This window comes from Rhinoderma darwinii, chromosome 5, assembly GCF_050947455.1.
Source record: "Rhinoderma darwinii isolate aRhiDar2 chromosome 5, aRhiDar2.hap1, whole genome shotgun sequence".
In the NCBI taxonomy this organism is placed as follows: Eukaryota; Metazoa; Chordata; class Amphibia; order Anura; family Rhinodermatidae; genus Rhinoderma; species Rhinoderma darwinii.
In genome coordinates, this window is record NC_134691.1 from 45,310,571 (window position 1) to 45,325,140 (window position 14,570).

At 45.5% G+C, this 14,570-nt stretch overlaps 1 protein-coding gene across 1 annotated transcript in view; it reads right to left on the reverse strand.

Annotated features, from left to right (window-relative positions):
* Positions 1–8,081: 8,081 nt before the first annotated feature.
* Positions 8,082–14,570, reverse strand: part of LOC142652386 (uncharacterized) — a 28,406-nt gene continuing 21,917 nt past the window's right edge. Inside the window, exons 2-7 of the mRNA XM_075828020.1 lie at positions 13,851–14,016; positions 13,336–13,505; positions 12,835–13,012; positions 12,054–12,088; positions 9,390–9,469; positions 8,082–8,578 (exon numbers count right to left, since the gene is read on the reverse strand). Of these exons, the coding sequence (XP_075684135.1) occupies positions 8,181–8,578; positions 9,390–9,469; positions 12,054–12,088; positions 12,835–13,012; positions 13,336–13,505; positions 13,851–14,016 (1,027 nt within the window). The 3' untranslated portion in view covers positions 8,082–8,180. The remainder of the gene's footprint in view (positions 8,579–9,389; positions 9,470–12,053; positions 12,089–12,834; positions 13,013–13,335; positions 13,506–13,850; positions 14,017–14,570) is intronic.

Genomic DNA, 14,570 nt, shown 5'->3' on the forward strand with positions numbered 1-14,570 from the left:
ACGAGGTACAAAACGCAGAGCAGGAGAATAGTCAGTCAAGCCATGGTCAATATGAAACAGAAGACAAGTAGTAAGTGTCACGAAGCGGGTTAGTGGACCCACTAGGCCGTACCGCCGCAGCGGGGAGGCAGCTGGCCAAACAACAGGACACCCCAGAAATACAATGTCCCGCACAAGGGTACCTGAATAGTCCAGATGGTGGCCGCAGCTCTGGCACAGATGAGATGGGTGCAGCAGATGGCGCCAAACGTGGCGGATGACACAGGAGCCGCAAGTTGCGCCAGACGTGGCGGATTCCTCCGGATGTGGCAGATAACACAGGACGTGGTGGATTCCTCCGGACGTGGCGGATTCCTCCGGACGTGGCAGATGACACAGGACGTGGCGGATTCCTCCGGACGTGGCAGATGACACAGGACGTGGCAGATTCCTCCGGACGTGGCAGATGACACAGAAAGTAGCGGATTCCTCCGGACGTGGCAGATGACACAGGACGTGGCAGATTCCTCTGGACGTGGCAGATGACACAGGACGTGGCACGGCTAGATACTAGGGCAAAGCACGGGAAACAGGAACGGGGAACAAGGTACGGGTAACAACAGGAACGGGAAACACTAAGGGACCATTTGCAAGACAGACTGGGAAAACTAACAACGCTCAGGCATCGAACTAGGGGGCTGGACCCCTCTTATAGCCCAGGGTACTCACGGGTCAAAGGTCGTTCAAGATGTCCTGCGGGCTCCGGTGGAGGTGAGTGGATGCAAGCGCCTCCTGAGGAGGAGGCTGGGGCCAGCGCTTGCCGACTCGTGGGTGCGGCTGTCAGCGGGAGGCTGGAGCTGACAGCCCGCAGCCACGGACATTACAGTAAGCAGCAGCAGCAAGGCCAGGAAACAGACTGAAAAGAATCACAGGCAAAGGAGGAGCAGGAATTGAGGGTATAAATAGACAGAGGGCGGGAGCTAGCTCCGTCTGGCCAGGCTGTGATAGGCTCTCCCTCTCCTCATCCTCCCAGGCTGATTGGTGGACGAAGGGGGTCACTCGACCAGACTTAGGAGCAGGTGCAGAGTGAGTAACCACGGGCGTCGACACAGAAGCTGTGTCTGGCCGATCCTTTACAGTAACCCCCTATTATGAGGGGCCACTGGACCCTTACTAGGTGGACCTGGCTTATAGGGGAACCGAAGATGGAACCTCCTGAGCAATACTGCAGCGTGAACATCCCGGGCGGGTACCCAAGTCCTCTCCTCAGGCCCGTATTCTCTCCAATGGACCAGGTACTGGAAATAGTCTTGGACCATCCTGCTGTCCACAATCTTGGCCACCTCGAATTCTACCCCTTCAGGGGTGAGAACAGGGACCGGATGTTTCCTCGCGGGAGCCAAGGATGGGGAGCAGCGTTTCAGGAGGGAGGCATGAAAGACGTCACGTATTCGAAAAGACGGGGGTAACTCCAGTCGGAAGGAGACAGGGTTAAGGACTTCAATGACCTTGTACGGCCCTATATACCTGGGAGCAAATTTTTTGGACGGGACTTTAAGGCGCAAATTTCTTGAAGACAGCCACACCAGATCCCCGACTGCAAACAAGGGGTTAGCAGAACGTCTTCTATCTACCTGGGTATTTTGTATGCTCTGGGACACCTCTAGGTTCTTCTGAACCTGGGCTCAGACTGTGCACCGTTCACGATGAACGACATCTACCTCAGGATTGTTGGAACCACCAGGTGAAACGGAGGAGAACCGTGGATTGAACCCAAAATTACAGAAAAAGGGGGAGACCCCTGACGAGTTACTGACCCGGTTATTAAGGGAAAATTCAGCGAGGGAAATGAAGGAGGCCCAATCATATTGACAGTCAGAGATAAAACACCTTAAATATTGTTCTAGAGACTGGTTAGTCCTCTCCGTTTGGCCATTAGTTTCAGGATGGAAGGCCGAGGAGAAGGACAGATCAATCTCCAACTTTTTACAGAAGGCTCTCCAAATCAATGAAACAAATTGTACCCCTCTGTCAGAAACAATATTGACAGGAACCCCATGGAGATGCAGGATGTGTTTGATAAACAAGGTAGCTAACGTCTTAGCATTGGGTAGTTTCTTGAGGGGCACAAAGTGGCACATCTTACTGAAGCGGTCCACTACCACCCATACCACCGACTTGCCTTGAGATGGAGGCAGATCAGAGAAAAAATCCATGGAGATATGGGTCCAAGGTCTCTGGGGAATGGGCAAAGAACATAGTAAGCCCACTGGTCGGGACCTGGGAGTCTTGGACCTAGCACAAATTTCACAAGCGGCGACGTAGGCCTTAACGTCTTTAAGCAACCCAGGCCACCAATAGTCTCTGGCAATGAGGTGCTTGGTGCCCAGGATGCCTGGATGGCCAGATAGTGCAGAGTCATGATGTTCCCTGAGTACCCTTAGCCAGAATTGCAGAGGAACAAACAGCTTGTTCTCAGGAAGGTTCCCGGGAGCTGAACCTTGATCAGCCGCAATTTCGGAGACTAAGTCAGAATCAACAGAGGAAATGATTATACCTGCGGGCAAAACACAAGCAGGATCTTCCTCCGAAGGAGGGCTGGCCATGAAGCTATGCGACAGTGCATCAGCCTTAATATTTTTAGACCCAGCCCTATAGGTGACCAAAAAGTTGAATCTAGTAAAAAATAACGCCCATCGAGCTTGTCTCGGGTTTAGCCTCCAGGCAGATTCTAGGAAAACTAGATTCTTGTGGTCGGTAAGGACCGTAACCTGGTGACTAGCCCCCTCCAGGAAGTGGCACCACTCTTCAAATGCCCATTTAATGGCTAAGAGTTCGCGGTTGCCAATGTCGTAGTTACTCTCAGTGGGTGAGAACTTCCTGGAGAAGTAGGCACAGGGACGGAGATGGATGAGGGACCTGGTACCCTGGGACAAAACAGCACCCACTCCCACCTCGGACGCGTCAACCTCCACGATAAATGGCTCATTTGGTTAGGCTGAATAAGCACTGGGGCCGAGATAAAGCACTTCTTAAGGATCTCAAAAGCCTGGACTGCCTCTGGAGGCCAATGGAGGAGATCAGCACCTTTGCGAGTGAGATCCGTAAGAGGCTTAGCGATGACCGAGAAGTTAGCAATAAATCTCCTGTAATAATTAGCAAACCCCAGGAAGCACTGTAACGCCTTCAGGGAGGCAGGTTGGACCCATTCCGCCACAGCCTGAACCTTGGCAGGGTCCATGCGGAATTCATGAGGAGTGAGGATTTGACCCTAAAATGGTAACTCCTGCACCCCAAACACACATTTTTCGGTTTTAGCAAACAGTTTGTTTTCCCGAAGGGCCTGGAGCACCTTCCTGACATGCTCAATGTGGGAGGACCAGTCCTTGGAAAACACTAGGATGTCATCAAGGTACACTACAAGAAATACCCCCAGGTAGTCTCTTAAAATCTAATTTATGAAATTCTGGAAGACCGCGGGAGCATTACACTACCCAAAGGGCATGACGAGGTATTCAAAATGACCTTCGGGCGTGTTAAACACAGTCTTCCACTCATCCCCCTCTTTGATGCGGATAAGGTTATAAGCCTCCCGTAGATCAAACTTAGAGAACCATTGGGCCCCCTGAACCTGATTGAAGAGATCAGGAATCAAAGGAAGGGGATACTGGTTCCTTACAGTGACCTTATTCAAGTTTCGGTAATCAATGCACGGCCTAAGACCACCATCCTTCTTCCCTACGAAGATGAAGCCAGCACCTACCGGCGAAGTAGAGGGACGAATGTAACCCTTGGCCAGGCATTCCTGGATATATTCTCTCATGGCTTCACGTTCGGGACAAGAGAGATTAAATATCCTACCCTTAGGGAGCTTAGCTCCTGGCACCAAATCGATTGCGCAATCGTATTCTCTATGAGGAGGTAACGCTTCAAAGGCCTTTTTAGAAAAAACATCAGGGAAGTCCTGAATAAACTCAGGTAGAGTGTTCATCTCCTCAGGGAGAGAAATAAAATTAACAGAAAAACGTGACGTCATGCATTCATTACCCCATTTGGTAAGATCCCCAGTATTCCAGTTAAACGTGGGATTATGCAACTGCAACCAGGGAAGGCCTAATGCCAAATCGGACGATATACCCTGCATAACCAGTACAGAGCACTGCTCCAAATGCATGGAGCCAACAAGGAATACAAAAACAGGGGTATGCTGTATAAAATAACCATTAGCAAGAGGAGTGGAGTCGATACCCACTACTGGGACAGGTTTAGGCAAATCAATCAATGGCATAGCTAGAGATATAGCAAATTACACAGACATAATATTAGCAGAAGACCCTGAATACACGAAGGCACTGCCGGTAGCAGACCTACCACCAAAAGAGACCTGAAAGGGAAGCAAGATCTTATTAGGTTTCATATTTACGGGAAATACCTGTGCGCCCAAGTGACCACTTAGGCGCGGAAGTTCTTCTGGCTGCTTATTCTTACGCCTAGGACAGTTGTTCACTTGATGCTTGTCCTCCCCACAGTAGAAGCAGAGACCATTCTTCCTGCGGAAGTCTCTACGTTGTTGGGGAGACACGGAGGCCCCGAGTTGCATTGGTTCATCCCAGTTTTCCGTGGAAGAACGAAGCAATGGAACTTCGGGAGCCATCATGGGGGAGCCAGAGGAGAAGGCACAAAAACTTTCAAGTCGTCGTTCCCTGAGACGTCGGTCAAGTCGTACCGCTAAAGCCATAACCTGATCTAGAGAGTCAGAAGAGGGGTAGCTAACTAACAGGTCCTTCAGGGCGTTCGACAGACCCAATCTAAACTGGCACCTCAAGGCAGGGTCATTCCACCGAGAAGCTACACACCACTTCCTAAAGTCCGAACAGTACTCCTCCACGGGTCTCTTACCCTGACGTAAGGTCACCAGCTGACTCTCGGCAAAGGCAGTCTTGTCAGTCTCGTCATATATGAGCCCGAGAGCAGAAAAAAAAAGGTCAACAGAGGAAAGTTCAGGGGCGTCAGGAGCCAAGGAGAAGGCCCATTCTTGGGGCCTGTCCTGGAGCTGGGACATAATTATACCCACTCACTGGCTCTTGGAACCTGAGTAGTGGGGCTTTAGACGGAAATAAAGCCTACAACTCTCCCGAAAGGAGAAAAAAGTCTTCCGGTCCCCTGAGAACCGGTCAGGCAACTTGAGGTGGGGTTCAAGAGGTGAGGTGGGGGGCACTACCAGGGTAGCATCTTGCTGGTTGCCGCTCTGAGCCAGGGCTTGGACCTGTAGGGAGAGGCCCTGCATTTGCTGAGCCAGGGTCTCAAGGGGGTCCATAGTAGTGACAGGGACCAGGGTAGAAAAGGTTTATGGGCCTGTTATTATGTAATGGCGGGGTAAGAAGACAGACAGGTGAGCCCTAATCTACCCGCCACTCAGTCCCCGCCTACTTGCAACGGCCCGTCCTAAGCGACGGCGCACAACTGGGCGACGGTTCCCACGCTCACTAAGTGCACGACAGACAAACAGACAAGGGTACACAGAAGCTAAGCGAAATGGGGCTGTTGCCCACAGCAACCCCGTGAGCAACAAGAATAGTGAACGAGCCGAGTTAAACCAGCAGTGGACAAGGTACAAAACGCAGAGCAGGAGAATAGTGAACGAGCCGAGTCAAACCAGGAGAGGACGAGATACAAAACGCAGAGCAGGAGAATAGTCAGTCAAGCCAGGGTCAATATGAAGCAGAAGACAAGTAGTAAGCAGCAGCAGCAAGGCCAGGAAACAGACTGAAAAGAATCACAGGCAAAGGAGGAGCAGGAAGTGATGGTATAAATGGACAGAGGGCGGGAGCTAGCTCCGTCTGGCCAGGCTGTGATAGGCTCTCCCACTCCTCAGCCTCCCAGGCTGATTGGTGGAAGAAGGGGTCACTCGACCAGACTTAGGAGCAGGTGCAGAGTGAGTAAAAACGGGCGTCGACACAGAAGCTATGTCTGGCCGATCCTTTACATAGAGAGAAGGGAAGTACTCTTCACCTGAATACGCAACGGCTAATCCGCATCAATTTAAGGCCTGGTTTACACGAGCATGTGCGTTTTGCGCACGCAAATAACGTGGCATTTTGCGTGCGCAAACGGCACTTAACAGCTCCGTGTGTCATAACCATCTGATGCGCCGCTGCGTGCTTTTCGCGCAGCCGCCATCATTATGACACTCCGTTTGGATGTTTGTAAACAGAAAAGCATGTGGTGCTTTTCTGTTTTCATTCATACTTTTTACTGCTGTTGCGCGAATCACGCTTGTCCCACGGAAGTGCTTCCGTGTGACATGCGTGGTTTTCACGCACCCATTTACATCAATGGGTGCGTGATGCGCGAACAACGCACAAATATAGGACAAGTCGTGCGTTTTTTGCAGCGGACTCACGCTGCGCAAAACTCACGGACTGTCTGCACTGCCCCATAGACTAACATAGGTCTGTACAACACGCGTGAAAATCACGCGCGTTGCACGGACGTAATATACGTTCGTGTAAACAAGCCCTTATGCACAGTTTAGGCAAAGCCGCAACAAAATCTGCAACACAGATTATGTGCGGCTTTGATGCGGACAGTGTCTGTAGAAAGACGTCTGGTCATACCCTTAAAATAGACTAAAGCAGCAAGTCTTCTAACATTCTCAATCCTTGTCTGAAATCTCAATTAAGCATGAGCTGCGCAAATCTTATATTTGTATTGACTGCCTATACCGACACGTGGACCTGCTTTATTTTTTATTTTCCTGCGTTTAGGGTACTATTGCAAATTTTAACTACACAGACTTTGTTTATTCCAAAAGTTATTTTTTTTTACACTTTTAAATTTTCTTCTTTCAAATACAAAATTCTTTCAATAATTTTCATCTATAAAATTGCTTCGCACTGAAAAAAATTACATTCCCCCCCCCTACGATAAAAATAGAGCAAAAAAATAAATAAATATATATATATTTTTTTTATTATTTTATTTTCCTGCTTTCAACCAAACAGTTTTTTAACATCTGGGGACACCTCATTACACCATCTTCCCCATTGCTGAGAACATTTTCTAGTTGCCTTCATGTTTTTACATGTAATACCTTTAAGATGGATGTATCTCAGGACCGCTACCTTCATTCTGGGGCTCATTAGAGATCCATTGTTTCAGTATCATTTTTCTAGCAATATATAAACTACACCCTAGAGATCTTTTTGGGGAATTATTTAGAGTTGTCCCAAGACTACATCAAAGTATACATGTAATTGGACTGCAATCTATCTCAACGTTATAAATTCTATTCAAAACTTCTATAACCCTGTTCCAGTATCTTCTTAACTTTGGACAATTCCACAACAAGCGGATCAAATCTCCCTGCAAGCCCTAACATCTTGTACAACTATCCGTCTCTCGATAACCCATTGAATATTCCAAAGTTAACTACTTGTTTGAGATGGATTGGTCAAATCCTTTGTTAGAAAAGCACACAAAACACTTCTTTGAGACGAGGTTATGTTTTATTGATAGAGAGAATATAGAAATGATAGCTGTTTGTACTGCTATTTCTCTTTCATGAAACCCTTTTTTAAAGATGTTACTTTTTGCACACATGGTGCGGGTCGGTGCGGGAAGTTCTGATATTTGCAAAGAACTTTTGATTGTTTTTCCTGCTTTGCACTTTTGAATTGTAAACATTAGGTTTTTTGAGATTCTGTTAGGAAAGTTTTATTTAAAATGTATGCTTATTTGATGCAATGAAATGAAATATACACTGAGCTATGTAGAGCTTCTCAGGAAATGATTTTTCTGATAAAGTGTTAAATATGCTTTGCTTTCAAGTTTGGGGCAGTTGGATTTCTCAATAGAGACAGATGGACTTTAAGGAAGTTCAACTTTATCCCAGTTTCAGTTGTTAGTGTCAAAATATGCTATATGAAGCAAAACTGCATTAGACTAGTATTTTGTGTAAGATACTCACTGTCATGTGCAAAATGTCACCTGGTTGTGGTTAAAGCCTATATAAACGTGTGCTTATGTGATGAAGCTCAGACAACTGCTGATCTGCCATTTGTCTCCTTGCCGCAAGAATAAAAGAAGCACTTATTCAGATGAATCATTGAATTTTTATTGATAAGAATGGAAAATTCTCCCAACAGATTCCTGAAAGCGGATGGAAGGGGCTGATTTTGTAACCCTCTGATAAAGCAGAATTATAGGCTGATCATTTCCCACCAGCCAGATAGTCTCCAAGTTGTTGTATAATCATTGTCATATATTAACCTGAGATTTGAGCGTGGTCTCACAATCTGTCCATTCTGCACTTCTATGATCCTCTCTCTCAGGTCCTGCTCCTCAGATCTTAATAAGTTGATGTTTTCCTTAGGATCTTCTACCTCTTTCAGGACTAGCTCTGTAAGGTCATCCTGCACGGTGGGCTCTGGGTCTGAGCTCTCTGGTTGAGATGATGTAGAAGAGGAGGGTTCTTTAATGCTTTCTAATCTTTCTTTGCTCTCTCTACTTTTTTCTTGAGTGACTTTCTTTCCAGAGATTTTAGATTTAGCAACTTTCCACCAATATCTGATATCATCACTCATTCTTAGCCAGCCCCCTAAAACAAAATAACACAATTATAAAGCCGCAACACAAAGTACCTGCAATACCTTTATATACCTACAATATATAAACTATGCCTCGTTCACACTTTGCAGTGTTGGTTAATTTTTTGTGCAGTGAATGGATAGTTATGACTACCCATTTACACAACTGTTGGTGAATGCTGTGGTTTTGAGGGCCTATTGCATTTTTAACCTCATCATGCCTAAATCCTGGAATTTTTGTACACACAGGTTACGTGTATGGTGGGGTGCAGTGTACATCACTATCGCTGAGTGAGGACGAGCTCCAGTAATATTCTAGTAAATATTGTGGGCCACCCAGAAGGATACAGGAATAATGTATATAAACAATTGTAGGTAGGAACAGCTGACTTTGTTTATGGCGACCAATCAAATTTAAGTTTCCATTGTACTATTGAAGGTTAAAATATGAAAGCAGAGATATGATTGGTTTCCATGAGCAGCAGCATTGTATTTTTCCTCTAAATTAGATTTAGACCCCCTGTGTATTCTTCTGAAGAGAACGGCGTATTCAGCGATGCACATATAAGATTTATTAGGGCATATGGACATAATAGAGGGGGACCCCTTAATCAGTAACACCCTCTATTACCCGGGTTGTGTAAAGTAATCAGGTTCCGATACTAAACTCCTGCATATTACTTCGTCTTGTAGCTCCTTCTGTTCACATGACATTCACATAGGAAGCAGCGTCTCATCCAGGAGAAGACGGAATAACTGCAGTCACACTTTCTATAAGAGCTTGATGTACAGACACCATACACACTATAAAAGATGACTTACTTCTCTTTATATTCTCCTCTTCTATCCAGCATTCAGGATCGATATTACGGATCTTTTCATTGAATTTCCAATCCATTGACCTGTGAAGTGCAAAAAAGGAAAAATGAAAAGATATGTGAATTATTGCATGTTATAGAACAGGGGTCAGGAACCTTTTTGGCTAAGAGAGCCGTAAACGCCACATATTTTGAAATATAATTCCGCGAGAGCCGTACAATATGTTTAAAGGGCCATTGACAGATCAATCGCTCCAATGTTCACTTAGTACAGCAAGGAATGCTCCTCCCTGCTGTATAAAGCCACAACTGGACTGAAACAATGGTAATTAGCAGTAAAAAAATTAAATAAATAACTTACATTGTGAGCTTGCGATGCATGACATCAGTCCAGCAGTCTGGCTTCTTCTTTTTCCTGCGCATGACTGGAAGCTGGCATTCTTCCCACCTGATGTTGAGAGAATGCCAGCTTTGAGGCATTCGCAGAAGAAAGAAGCTGGAATGTTGGACATGTCACACAACGCATTGTCAGTTATGTCAATTATCTATTTTATTATTTTACAGCGAATTATTGTTTAGGTCCAGCGGTGGCTTAGTGCAGCAGAGAGGAACACTCCTTTGTGTACTAAGTGACCGCTGGAGCAATTGTATCTGTCAGTGGCCCTTTTAAAAGTGTTGGTCTTACAGAAAATGAACAAAAAAGAGAGGCTCAGACCCATCTGGGAGACCTCCAGAGCTGTAATAAAGCGCTCAGAACAGATTTTTGCCCTGATAGTGGTCCTTTAAATCAGTTTCTTATGCCCACAAGAGATTAATTTAAAGCCCCCAAGAGTGTAATATGGGTGGCAGATGTTTTTTAAGGCCATATTTTTATTTTTTTTTGGGGGGGGGGGCTATATTATGGATTATGTGGGATTATTTTCAGGGGTGAAGTGGGAAGGGGGGGTTGGTGGGACACACTGTATTACACAGCCCCTTTATTGATGCAGCTCACTGCTGCTGACCATGAGGCTGTGTAACAATTTCCATGTTATAATGTTCACCTTCAAAGCAGCAGCACAGCCAGGGGTTTCTGGAACGTCCAAGGGAGACACAAGGGAGGAGGCAGATGCCGCTTCACTAGGGGACGCAGGTGCGTGCTTGCAGACGGCGCGGCTATGCAGGGAGTTATGGGAAATGTAGTCCATGCTCCCTGCCGCTCACCACTGCCGCCAATGCTTATCAGGCCATCAAAGAACTACCGTATATGTCGGCGTATAAGACGACTGGGCGTATAAGACGACCCCCAACTTTTACCCTTAAAATATAGAATTTAAGATATACTCACCATTTCGTGCAGGAGCGCTTCACTATGGCCATCGGCGGCAGGACCCAGGACTCTCTGTCTCTTTGAACTCGCGCATGCGCAGATAGGCGAGGTACATGATGGGGTTAATTACTATTAATGTGAGGAACATGGAGGGTAAATTCATCGCACCTCGCGCCTCACATTAATAAGTGAATGAAAGCCGTGTTTATTTCATTTTTTTACAGCGTACACATCATAAATGATGCAAAAACATTGTTGTCCGCGCCATTACTGAATGTGTGTATTTTATGTATTGAGACTTATTTTAATGTTTATTGTAAAAAAAGGTGAAGGTGTATATTTTTTTAAAAATGTAACCATACTTTGTTTTTACTTTATTTTTAAACTTTAATGTACTGACATATATCAGATATGTGCCAGTACATTAGCCTGTGGACAGATAGCACACAGGCTGTTGTTAGGACATACTTGGGTATATCCTAACAACAAGAGATATGGTCAGACAGCCCTGGGGTCCGTCAATAGACCCTGGGCTGTCTGCCCATATATGGTATGGCCCTCGATCGCGTCACAGGAATTCCCTGTGATGCGATCCAGGGGCATCCCCCCTTCTCACTTTCCCCTCAATGCTGCAGTCAGCTGTGATCGCAGCATTCACGGGAATAACGGCGGAGATGAGAGGTTCTCTGATCTCCGGCGTTATAGAGCGGGGCTGCGGCTGTGTAATACAGCCATTGCCCCGCTCCTGACAGGAAGTGCGCGCGCGGTCAGCATGAGGAGATGCGGCCGGCGCTGCACTAATGAGCGGCAGTTCAGGCACTGAAGACAACATGGGGGTGCTGTGTAGCGTGCCCGCCATGTTCTGTCTTCAATGCCGCAGATCATTAGTGCAGCGCCGGCCGCATCACATGATGCTGACCCCGCGCGCATATGTCAGGACTCAGGAGCGGGGCTGTGGCTGAATTACACAGCCGCAGCCCCGCTCTCATAGTCATGTGTACTATACTGAGCTGTGCGGCTGCAACGTGCATCCCTCCCATAGACAGGTAGGAGCCCTGTCTGCGAGCCAGATACGGCCATCAAAAGAGCCATATCTGGCTCGCGAGCCATAGGTTCCCGACCCCTGTTATAGAACAACTTCTGGAGACACAGTCCTTTCTTTTACTGAATTTTATGTTACCCTATTTCTCATACTTGGGGTTTAAATTTATACTATGTTTTAATTAAAAAAATGGTACCTTGTCCTGACTCAGCCTCTAGGGCCTCATTTATTAATATAACCTGTGGGGTCTACATGTCCCAGCACAAAACGTAAAAAAGACATAAAATAAAATGATGAGAGTGAAATAAATAACATACCTTGTATCTGCAGATAATATGTCATCAAGATGAAACTGTGAAAGACAATGAATAAAGACGTTAGTTCCTATTTGTGACATACAAGGAACCCCACAATCCGGCATCTCTAGATTGTAAGCGCTAACGGGCAGGGGACGCTCATTTGTCCCGTGGAATATATTATACCTGCTGTAGAAATGAAGGTTATTACTATTACTATTATTATTAAGGCTGGGTTCACACACCCTATTTACGGACGTTAATCGGGCGTTTTAGCCCCGAATTACGTCCGAATATACGGTTCCAAAGCATCGGCACACATCTGCCCATTCATTTGAATGGGTTTTACGATGTTCTGTGCCGACGGTCATTTTATTTACTCGCGCCGCTGTCAAAAGACGGCGTGTAAAAAAGACGCCCGCGTCAAAGAAGTGCCTGTCACTTCTTGAGACGTAATTGGAGACATTTTCCATTGACACAATGGAAAAACAGCTCCAATTACGTCCGCGAAAAGCGCTTGCACTTGCCATTACGTCTGAAATTGCGGAGCTGTTTTCTCCTGAAAACAGCTCCGTGATTTCAGCCGTTACGGACGTGTACGTGTGAACATACCCTAATAAAGCATGAGCGGCTGAGCTGCAGGAAACATTATGTCAAAGATACAGGAGAAGGCCTTCAATCTCCATTAGACTTCACCAGAACGTCCTAATACAAGTCTCTTTGTTCTGTGCCATCAATTTCTCCTTTTCCATCACTAAACCTACAAAACCCCAGTAATTCAGTGGATAAAATCTTGACTCACAGGTTCCTGCTGGTTGATGTGATGGATTATATATTCCCACTGAAGGAAGGTTTTGTCACGTTCTCCTTTTGGGGAATGAACGTGAAATAAATGTTCTCCTTCAGTTTCCACAGACACAATTTGATATAATTGGTGAAGCTGTTTTGTGGCCATCTTGATTTTGGACACCGGCCACATCCTGCAAGAAATGAAGAAGACAGAGAATAAGATTTAGCGGAGAATTATTGTTGGAACAATTTCTCTATATTATAAGTTATAATTCTTACTACATTATAGTTCATATTATTATTATCAGCCTTTATTTAGACAGCACCACATATTACACAGCTCATTATGGGGGAGGGGGCTGTTATAACACAAAGTATATTGAGATTTATAGTAGATAAGACTTGTGGCAATATACCATATGATGCATTACTGCAAAATTAGTGAGGTTTTCTATGGTAATGTGATCAGTTTAGTGGACATATGGAAGGATATATAATTCCCATGATCCCTTACCTTCTAGGCATGAATTCATCCATTAGAGGGTTGTAATCTATCCATAGGAGTTCCTCCGCCAGAAATGAATCCTGCTGCCTTGATATTACAGCCAGCACTGTTATTAGAGGCGCTCTCCTAAACTCGATAATTTTCTCCCTCTTTTGTCCGATCTTCTCTTTTTTAATCAGCTGCGTAAGTAAATGGAGACAGAATTACACACTGGGAGTATACACTGGTTTTATATATAGCCTTCCCTATCCTAACCTCTGTATACAGCTACTAGTCACCACTGCTGTATACAGAGGACAGTGCTGTACAATGTACTGGACAGATCTACAACTTCTCTCACAGCAGAGCTTCATTCTCAGCCCAACCTGGAGATCAGACAGAACATATGGAAGATGTATGACCAATATTACTCTGAATATATTCACTGATGACATTCATAAAGCATTTATGAAAATAACACTCGTCCATATACAATCATCTCTTCATATACAACCTGCTGGTCAGATACATAGAACTGCAATTACCTCAGAGAAGATTCCATGGACGATCTGGGATGTTTTCAGGAAGACCAGTTCTCCAGATAATCTCTCCTTAAAGTCAGGGACATCGGTGATCACTGGGTTTATAAGATGGTCACTGAACTGTCTGCCTTCCCTTTGGAGGCGTTCTTCCGATTCGTCATCGGCGGCCCTAAAAGTTGAATAAATAATTAGGAAAATGAGAACATTGAATGACTGGATCATTATTGTACATGCAGCATTAGCAGTGACTTTAAAGAGAAAGCTGAATGTATTCTGTATACTGCATCTACTATACATGGAAACAATACAATAAATAAACAATGTCTCCTCTGACAGATCCCATTTATTCCATCAGGATGAAAACAAATGGTAAGTACATTAGTTGGAATCAGTGTGCACATATTCTGTATGGATGTCTTATAGGATCCAGGAACTTGGCAGACAGAACTATAAAGTATAATGTCGTCTCTGTTTTTGCTAGAAGCAACCATTGAGGACCATCATAACAACTTAACCCTTTCAAGACCGAGCTCATTTTGACCTTCATGACCAGCCCCATTTTCTCAAATCTGACATGTGTCTCTTTATGTGGTAATAAGGGGGGATTCACACGAGCGTGTATTGGGTCCGTGCGGGCCGCGTGGTTTTCACGCGCCACGCACAGACCAATACAAGTCTATGGGGCAGTACAGACAGTCCGTGCTTTTTGCGCAGCGTTTGTCA